At 41.6% G+C, this 10,724-nt stretch overlaps 1 protein-coding gene across 1 annotated transcript; it reads left to right on the top strand.

Moving 5' to 3' along the window:
• Window positions 1–1,850: 1,850 nt before the first annotated feature.
• On the top strand, window positions 1,851–8,912 carry LOC120027962 (GTPase IMAP family member 4-like). The gene is made up of 3 exons (XM_038973056.1): window positions 1,851–1,947; window positions 2,766–3,527; window positions 7,859–8,912. The coding sequence occupies exons 1-3, from the start codon at window positions 1,917–1,919 to the stop codon at window positions 7,882–7,884; spliced, it is 819 nt and encodes a 272-aa protein (XP_038828984.1). The 5' UTR covers window positions 1,851–1,916; the 3' UTR covers window positions 7,885–8,912.
• The last annotated feature ends 1,812 nt before the right edge of the window (window positions 8,913–10,724 follow it).

The following is a 10,724-nucleotide window of genomic DNA, read 5'->3' as shown; positions in this document are numbered from 1 at the left end:
CGGGTGAACAGGTCAGGGTTCCATAGCCGCAGGCAGAACAGTTGAATCTGGAGCAGCAGCACGGCCAGGTGGACTGGGGACAGCAAGGAGTCATCATGCCAGGTAGTCCTGAGGCATGGTCCTAGAGCTCAGGTCCTCCGAGAGAGAGAATTAGAGAGAGCAATACTTAAATTCACACAGGACACCGGATAAGACAGGAGAAGTACTCCAGATATAACAGACTGACCCTAGCCCCCGACACATAAACTACTGCAGCATAAATACTGGAGGCTGAGACAGGAGGGGGTCAGGAGATACTGTGGCCCCATCCGATGATACCCCCGGACAGGGACAAACAGGCAGGATATAACCCCACCCACTTTGCCAAAGCACAGCCCCCACACCACTAGAGAGATATTTTCAACCACCAACTTACCATCCTGAGACAAGGCCGAGTATAGCCCACAAAGATCTCCGCCACGGCACAACCCAAGGGGGGGGCGCCAATCCAGACAGGAAGATCACGTCAGTGACTCAACCCACTCAAGTGACACACCCCTCCTAGGGACGGCATGGAATAGCACCAGTAAGCCAGTGACTCAGCCCTTGTAATAGGGTTAGAGGCAGAGAATCCCAGTGGAGAGAGAAACATTTATCCTATGAAACATTTTCAGTGGCTGCCCTCGTGAACCTGATAGATGTCTTTTTTGGACCATTATCCTATTGACGGGATGCATGCACAATGTGATCAAATGCTCTACTTTCATAGTTTTGATATGTTCTATATTTTTCACCATGTTAACAGGCATTTAATAAATGTACAACCTTTTGAGTTTTGTCTATTTTCTGAAGATGCATATAATTATAGAAGACTATATTTTGTGGTATTCTTACTTAATCTGATCATAGGGCAACAGACCATAAGTAGTTGCCTATACAATGTTTTACAGGCATCTACCATCGTTTAAGAGGTACTTAAAGGTGCTCTACAACTCGATAAATTACTTTGCAATGACCCAGTGTCACAAATGGCTTCTATTGATTGTGCAGCATACCCTGGGATGGCCTTGGATGTAATATGGCAGGGCACATTGGTAAACTAATGTTAGCTAGCCATGCTGCCTCGTGCTATTTGTGTTTAACCCAGCTATAGATTTGTTTCATTACTGGTAGCTAGTATGTTTTAGCTAACAGTAAACATTGCTTTGGTGATTGATTCGATGGGTAGTCATGGATACAGCACTCTACTGATTACACAACCAATGACGTGTGCCTCACGAATTACTCCAAATGCATCTTTATTATTTATTACATACCTTTCAGCGTCTGTTGGGAATTGGATTTTCCTCCCTTCCATTTTACAGTGAACATGGTATCTATTGACGACATGTGCTTCTTATCGTGAAAAAAAGTTGATTCACAGGAGTACTAGTATTGAGGAAAACTTGCAAAGAAATCAATTTCTAGCTATTTAAGCCAAGTAAGTTTTTTTTGGTGAATTAGCTAGCCAGCTTGATATCTACTTGGGACACGCTAGCTACCGCCAAGAAGAGGATGAAGACCATTTGTGCCTTACAATATGATGTTCATTAGGAAAACGCTCACTATCTAGTGCACTCGTCCTAAACAAAGTCATCTCTATAAACAATTAGGTAAGTCAAGTCTACCAAACTTAGTGCACTATGTTTGTTATAGATTCTAGTTTTGGAAACAGAAAACTGTATGGAGATCAAATGTTTAATTGATGAGAAAATTTGCCGAATGTCAGCCAAAATCCATCTAGCTCAATCTTCTCCCACTGCCGGCAAACGGGCATTCTCTCACTACCATATTTGATAGTGAGAGGAAACGCCAACCGGATGTCTCACATTTATACATCCGGTGAAATATCTGTCTCATCTAGCTGTGATTAAACTTTGGAATAACTAAACAGCAACATGGAATCGGAGAAAGAAGTGCAATCAACAGGTGGGTCTTCTAAAAGACAAACGGTGTCTCAAGTAAATCGATACAACTCATCGAACAAAACGTATTAAGATAAGGTTATCGATAGTTCACTGAAGGTGTAACAACATCGCTAACGTAAGCTAAATAACGTTAGCTACAGTAGCTAGCTAGTTTGGTTAGCTATGCAGTTTAGCTAACTCTGAGCCTAACGTGACACGTTTCACTTGCCAGTTTCACTTAACTAGCTAGTTTACTGCTTCAGACCGGGTCACTATGAGTCAAACGTTAGAATAACTCGGCGGATACAGAGCAAGATCCGGTTTCAACCATAGCCACACAGGAGATGAGCTGGCTAAATTTGAATGTTGACACGAACGAATGAAAGTGATACAGTAACTAACAACTCTTTGATATCGATGCAGAAAGGCAGGCTATGACTCGTTTATACGCTGGCTTTATTTTTAAAAAATTCAATAAGGGATTTGAACTCGATTAAAAATTATTATGCACCACCAACTAAATATTCTGTAGCTAAACTGCGTGGTTCACTTACGGTGTAGTTGTAAAGTTTCTAGCCTATAAAAATGTTGCCAGTGGTGTGACCTTAATTGGCATGTCAGTGTAACTAGTCTATCTATTTAGTTAGCAACGAACATAGTTGCCAATATTGTCTATACAGAGGAAGAGCTTTGATATGTAATTACTGATAAACATACTAAAGTGGAGGTATGGCGTGTTGCTTCAAGCTTCCTTTTTCACCACGTAATTGCAGAAACGGGGACTAAAACAGTATTAACTAAAAAGTCCTTGCTAATGAGTTGTGATGTTTGTACTCCCAGGAGAAGATGCCCCTGACCCAGAGGAGGAAGAGAAGAGGCTGGCGGCAGCAGCCCGGGAAGCCAACCATCTAACTGAGTTGAGGCTGGTGCTGTTGGGCTGGAGGTGGCCTGGGAAGAGCCTGACAGGCAACACCATACTGGGCCATGAGGAGTTCCGCCTGGAGCGGGCGGCTGAATTCTGCGTCAAGCGTCAGACTGAGGTGGAGGGGCGCCAGGTGACGGTAATAGACACGCCGGGCTGGTTCTCGACCCAGTCCACGCCACCAGTCTACCAGCAGGAGATGGTGCGGGGCGCCTCCATGTGCGGGCCCCTGGGCCCCCACGCTTTCTTGCTGGTTATCCCTGTGGGCATGTTTACCGAGGTGGACCGGGCCCGCATCGAGGAGCACCTGGCTCTGTTCGGGGAGCGCGTGTGGAGGCATACCATCGTGGTGTTCACCTGGGCAGATGTGCTGAGGAACATGTCCATCGAGAGGCACATCAAGCGAGAGGGGAAGGATCTGCAGTGGGTGCTGGAAAAGTGCAAGATGCGGTACTTTGTCATCAGCAACTACATATTTGGGGAGCACCCCCAGCTGCGGCAGCTTATGGAGAAGATAGAGAAGGTGGTGGCGGAGGAGGGCATCTATAGCCCAGAGGAGGTGGAGGAGAAGAAACCTCTGGGCCAGAATCAGAACCAAACCCAGAACCGGGAGCTTGGGGCAAGGCCCAAAGTGAATTCTGCCGTAGGATTGGCCAAAATGGACATGGACCCGCCCCACAGTGAGTGACAGCTTTACTGACACAACTCAGATATAGTCTTGTAACAGCAGTATCATAGGCTGAACCTCACACGGGGTGAAATGTATAATCCTTGCTCTTCTCTGCAAAACTAGTACTTGCATTACTGTTGTATTATTCCACTTAGGGTAACTGTATTTGAATTACTCATGTGGTAGTTATGTACATTGTAGTGTGGAATTAGTCCCATGACTTGGGACTCCCCTCAACCCCTCCTTACATTTCTTCCTTCATTTCCTTCCCTTTTTCTTTGCTAACTATCTCTCCTCTTTTCTCATGTCTGCTGCGTGGGAATAGAGAAGAATCCATGATGATTGTCCAGGACAAGGCAATATTCCTCTATAGTAATATCAACACTTTTTAATGAACAAATCTTTTAACACGATAGTTTCACATAGACGTGAAGACAATGATAGTTATACCAATGATATTACTAGGGATGCACGATATATTGGTGAACATATCGGAATCGGCTGATATCAAGTTTAACGCCGATGTTAAAAACCGATGTCAAAGCTACCGTGCATACCTATATAACGTAGGTACATGACGTAATAACGCCACGTCAAATTTTGCACTACACGTTCAACACAGCATTCCTAATCTGGCCCACACAATGTCTGCTCTGTGGATTGAGCAGTCAACAAGTCGAGCAGTCATTTGAAAGAGTAAGAAAATTTCAGCGAGACAACTCAAAGGCGAAATCCATTAAAGCCAAGATAATGAAATGAAAATTGAAAATTCATTACCCTTGACAATCAACCGTTCTCTGTCATGGGTGATGTTGGCTTTCGCCGACTGGTCGAGCACCGGTACACACTACCAAGTGCGCTATTTTTCAGATGTTGCCCTACCAGAGTTACACAGTAATAGCGTCCCTGCTGTTAGCTTCACGACATGCATACTATGGAACGCCGTTTGGATTTTTGCATGTCAAAAAAGATACAGTAGCACTGTCAAAGCTGTACAAAAAAGTCTGCAAACACCGGCCACGAACGATGTGTTTATAATACCGCATTGGTAATAAAGCATCATTTGTTTGACCGAAACTTCTGGGGTAGCTAGCTTTAGCTTGGTACCTAGCTAGCACCAATACAACCAGCCTGAAAACAATGACGAGTAGAAACTGCAGTCATTTTCATTATTCTTAGCAATGGTTTAGGAACCCTTGTGAGTAAGTATTAGCTAGGTTGCCACTTTTTTTGTTCGCCTATTGAAATTGAACTTCAGTTCATGAAAATAAATAGCTAGCCAGCTACTTAACCCTATTGCCCAAAGCTAACGTTATAAGCAGCCAGCTAGCTTCATCTGGCTAGTGAGGCTCTACCGGACAGGGTTGTGTGTTGTGAAGCTAGCCACAATAGTGGAATTTGCCGTTTGCCTTCAAAATAAAACTGTCATTGACAGTGATGCAAATGAATACAAATAGTATAATTATGCCATACTTTTATTTTGAATGCTAACCGCAAAGTCCACTATTGTGGCTAATCCTTATTGTGGCTAGCTTCACATAGATGGGTCCGACCACCATTAATCAAATAAGAACTGTCTTATAAATTAGGGTTATTTTAGATGATGAGACCTAGCTACAGTGGGGCAAAAAAGTATTTAGTCAGCCACCAATTGTGCAAGTTCTCCCACTTAAAAAGATGAGAGAGGCCTGTAATTTTCATCATAGGTACACTTCATCTATGTCAGACAAAATTAGAAAAAAAAATCCAGATAATCACATTGTAGGATTTTTAATGATTTTTTTGCAAATTATGGTGGAAAATAAGTATTTGGTCAATAACAAAAGTTTATCTCAATACTTTGTTATATACCCTTTGTTGGCAATGATAGAGGTCAAACATTTTCTGTAAGTCTTCACAAGGTTTTCACACACTGTTGCTGGTATTTTGGCCCATTGCTCCATGCAGATCTCCTCTAGAGCAGTGATGTTTTGGGGCTGTTGCTGGGCAACACGGACTTTCAACTCCCTCCAAAGATTTTCTATGGGGTTGAGATCTGGAGACTGGCTAGGCCACTCCAGGACCTTGAACTGCTTCTTACGAAGCCAATCCTTCTTTGCCCGGGAGGTGTGTTTGGGATCATTGTTATGCTGAAAGACCCAGCCACGTTTCATCTTCAATGCCCTTGCTGATGGAAGGAGGTTTTCACTCAAAATCTCACGATAGATGGCCCCATTCATTCTTTCCTTTACACAGATCAGTCATCCTGGTCCCTTTGCAGAAAAACAGCCCCAAAGCATGATGTTTCCACCCCCATGCTTCACAGTAGGTATGGTGTTCTTTGGATGCAACTCAGCATTCTTTGTCCTCCAAACACGACGAGTTGAGTTTTTACCAAAAAGTTCTATTTTGGTTTCATCTGACCATATGACATTCTCCCAATCTTCTTCTGGATCATCCAAATGCTCTCTAGCAAACTTCAGACGGGCCTGGACATGTACTGGCTTAAGCAGGGTGACACGTCTGGCACTGCAGGATTTGAGTCCCTGGCGGCGTAGTGTGTTACTGATGGTAGGCTTTGTTACTTTGGTCCCAGCTCTCTGCAGGTCCCCCCGTGTGGTTCTGGGATTTTTGCTCACCGTTCTTGTGATCATTTTGACCCCACGGGGTGAGATCTTGCGTGGAGCCCCAGATCGAGGGAGATTATCAGTGGTCTTGTATGTCTTCCATTTCCTAATAATTGCTCCCACAGTTGATTTCTTCAAACCAAGCTGCTTACCTATTGCAGATTCAGTCTTCCCAGCCTGGTGCAGGTCTACAATTTTGTTTCTGGTGTCCTTTGACAGCTCTTTGATCTTGGCCATAGTGGAGTTTGGAGTGTGACTGTTTGAGGTTGTGGACAGGTGTCTTTTATACTGATAACAAGTTCAAACAGGTGCCATTAATACAGGTAACGAGTGGAGGACAGAGGAGCCTCTTAAAGAAGAAGTTACAGGTCTGTGAGAGCCAGAAATCTTGCTTGTTTGTAGGTGACCAAATACTTATTTTCCACCATAATTTGCAAATAAATTCATTAAAAATCCTACAATGTGATTTTCTGGATTTTTTTTCTCATTTTGTCTGTCATAGTTGAAGTGTACATATGATGAAAATTACAGGCCTCTCTCATCTTTTTAAGTGGGAGAACTTGCACAATTGGTGGCTGACTAAATACTTTTTTGCCCCACTGTATATAGTTAGCTTGCGTGCTTATTTGACACGTCAAGTGGTGTTATTTGACGTGTATCTTTTTGACAAGCAAAGACCTAAACGACGTTCCATAGAAATCCTGGTTGAGAATGAAACGACTGAACAAATGAACAACGAAACAGCAAGTAAGTGAAAGAAATAGGTTTTGATTATGTTTTGCTGGTAATGGGGACATATGTAAATGCCAACAAAATAACTTTTTGGTCAGTGTGGTGTGTGTGTGTAACATTTATTTAACTAGGCAAGTTAATTAAGAACATATTCTTATTTACAATGACGGCCCGGACGACGCTGGGTCAATTGTGCGCTGTACTAGAATGCTTAAAAGGCCGCTAAAATGTCAAATATCGCAATCGGGTTTTTTTGGCAAGGAAAATATCTGTATCAGCCAAAAATGTGATATCGGTGCATCACTAGATATTACATATACAGTACCAGTCTGAAGTTTGGACACACTTACTCATTCCAGGGGTTTTCTTTATTCTGACTATTTTCTACATTGTAGAATAATAGTGAAGACATCAAAACTGAAATAACAGATATGGAATCATGTAGTAACCAAAAAAAGTGTTAAACAACTCAAAATATACTTTATATTTTAGATTCTTCAAAGTAGCCATCCTTTGCATTGACAGCTTTGCACACTTTTGCATTTGTTTGGGCTGCAATTTCTGAGGGTGGTAACTCTAATGAACTTATCCTCCTTAAGCAGAGGTAACTCTGGTTCTTCCTTTCCTGTGGCGGTCCTCATGAGAGCCAGTTTCATCACAGCGCTTGATGGTTTTTGTGACTGCGCTTGAAGAAACTTTCAAAGTTCTTGAAATTTTGACTGACCGTCATGTCTTAAAGTAATGATAGACTGTCGTTTCTCTTTGCTTATTTGAGCTGTTCTTGCCATATTATGGACTTGGTCTTTTACCAAATAGGGCTATCTTCTGTATACCACTCCTACCTTGTCATAACACATCTTATTGGCTCAAACGCATTAAGGAGGAAAAAATGAATAGAATAGTAAAAATGAAGAAAAACCCTTGAATGTGTGTGTGTCCAAACTTTTGACTGGTACTGTACATCTGAAGTAATCCTTGTCTGTTATTATGTGTCCATTTTCAGATTCAGTGGATGGACTGACTGACTGACTGAAGGAGAGCTGGTGAGCCACCGCAGTTCTGATTTGAGAGCTCTATGTCCATACGTTACCCCAACCTCAGGGCCTGTATTCATTAAGCGTCTCAGTTGGAATGTTGATCTACGATCAGTTCCCCTTTTAGATCATAATGAATGAGATGGGGGGGGGGGGGGTCTTGATCCTAGATCAGTACTCCTACTCTGAGATGCTTTATGAATACAGGCCCAGATTCTTTTAAACCTTTAAGACTTAATCTCTCTCCCATTAATATACATAATAGTTATCTGTAACTGGATGTAGGCTAAAGTGATCAGGGGTCATGTTAATGCAGAATTCTGCGTTTTTCACACGGGAAAAAAAGATAAAACCCATAAATATCTTGCTGCATTTTGTAAACGCAGATCTAAAATGCTTCTTGTAATTGCTGCTCGGCATCAGGCTTCTTTTTTGCTTCAGTTGCAATTCTACACTCCAATGAGAATTCACAAACGGGCATTCTATCAGAAGACCGCGCTCTGACTGATGTGTAGCTACTTTTCTTCAATACATTTATTGGTGTAGCCTACTTTTCTCTGGTAAAATGTAAGATTAACTTCAAGCAAAACCTAAGAAAATGATGTGGCTGCTAGCCAAATAGCGTTTCACTTCTGTTGTCATCTGATGAAAATGAAGCTATTTTCTGATTAATGTGTTGCACTAATGTATTTTCTGTGAAGGAAAACTAGTTGCACGTCCCTGATCACTCTATTGAAGCAACAAAAAAACTCACTTTACTTTTAATATAAAGTGGTTTAAAACCTTGATTTTGTGATGGTCTGCGTTTTGAAAATGTAGATTTCTGAACTCTAACGAGATCCCTGGTGATGCTGTTCTTGCTTTTTGAGACTGTTAGGCCTACCTCGTACCTATGACAGTTCTGATGCAATGTATATATTTGGGGATTTTATTGTATCCGATTTGCACATGAAGTAAGAAGCAAATCACATACAGTACCAGTCAAAAGTTTGGACACACCAACTCATTCTAGGATTTTCCTTTATTTTTACTATCTTCTACATTGTAGAATAATAGTGAAGACATCAAAACTAAACTATGAAATAACACATATGGAATAATGTAGTCACCAAAAAAGTGTTAAACAAATGAAAATATATTTGATATTCTTCAAAGTAGCCACCCTTTGCTGTGATGACAGCTTTGCACACTCTTGGCATTCTCTCAACCAGCTTCATGAGCTAGTCACCTGAAATGGATTTCAATTAACAGGTGTTCCTTGTTTAAAGTTAATTTGTTTGAGCCAATCAGTTGTGTTGGTATACAGAAGATAGCCCTATTTGGTAAAAGACTAAGTCCATATTATGGCAAGAACAGCTCAAATAAGCAAAGAGAAACAACAGTCCATCATTACTTTAAGACATGAAGGTCAGTCAATCTAGAACATTTCAAGAACTTTGAAAAGTTTCTTCAAGTGCAGTCGCAAAAACCATCAAGCGCTATGATGAAACTGGCTCTCATGAGGACCGCCACAGGAAAGGAAGAACCAGAGTTACCTCTGCTGCAGAGGATAAGTTCATTAGGATAGGATAAGGTTCCCACCGTGAAGCATGGAGGTGTGATGGTGTGGGGATGCTTGCTGGTGACACTGCCAGTGATTTATTTAGAATTCAAGGCACACTTAACCAGCATGGATTCCATGCTGCGATACGCCATCCCATCTGGTTCGTGTTTAGTGGGACTATCATTTGTTTTTCAACAGGACAATGGCCCAAAACACATCTCCAGGCTGTTTAACTTCTTTGGGCTCAACTCCCGTTAACGGGATCGATTTGACAACATCCGGTGAAATGGCAGAGCGCCAAATTCAAAAAGAATTATAAAAAATATTTAACTTTCATACATTCACAAGTGCAACACACCAAATTAAAGCTTAACTTCTCGTTAATCTAGCCACCGTGTCAGATTTCAAAAGGGCTTTACGGCGAACGCAAACCATGTGATTATCTTAGGACAGCGCCCAGCATACCAACACATGAAAATCAGATTTCAACTCTCCAGGCGCAACACGAAAGTCAGAAATAACGATTTAATTCATGCCTTATCTTTGATATGGCACTCCAATATGTCCCATAAACATCACAAATGGTCCTTTTGTTCGATTAATTCCGTCGTTATATCTCCGAAATGTCCATTTATTTGGCACATTTGATTCAGAAAAACACCGGTTCCAACTCGCCCAGCAGGTCTACAAAATATCTAATAAGTTACCTGTAAACGCTGTTCAAACATTTGTAACAACTTTCCTAATACAACTTCAGGTATTTTTTAGCGTAAATAATCGATAAAATTTAAGACGTGATAAACGGTGTTCAATACTGGATAAAAACAACGTGAAGCGTGTGACCTGGAGCGCGCATCAAAACATTAGAGTGCACTAGGCTGGACCCTCATTCTGAACTGCCGTACTTCTTAATTTCTCTAAAGAAAAACATCAACCAATTTCTAAAGACTGTTGACATCCAGTGGAAGCGATAGGAACTGCATGCAAGTGCCTTATAAATCTAGATACACATAGAAAACCCATTGAAAACACTGTCACCTCAAAAAACAAAATCCTGGATGGTTTGTCCTCTGGGTTTCGCCTGCCAAATAAGTTATGTTATGTTCACACACATAATTTTAACTGTTTTAGAAACTTTAGAGTGTTTTCTATCCAAATCTACCAATTATATGCATATCCTGAGTAGTTTACTTTGGGCACGTTTTTCATCCGGACGTCAAAATACTGCCCCCTAGCCCAAAGAAGTTAAGGGATATTTGACCAAGAAGGAGAGGTTGAAAGAATGCAAGAGT

The sequence above is a fragment of the Salvelinus namaycush genome, chromosome 33, assembly GCF_016432855.1.
Source record: "Salvelinus namaycush isolate Seneca chromosome 33, SaNama_1.0, whole genome shotgun sequence".
Taxonomy (NCBI): Eukaryota; Metazoa; Chordata; class Actinopteri; order Salmoniformes; family Salmonidae; genus Salvelinus; species Salvelinus namaycush.
This window is presented reverse-complemented; position numbering and strand designations above follow the sequence as displayed.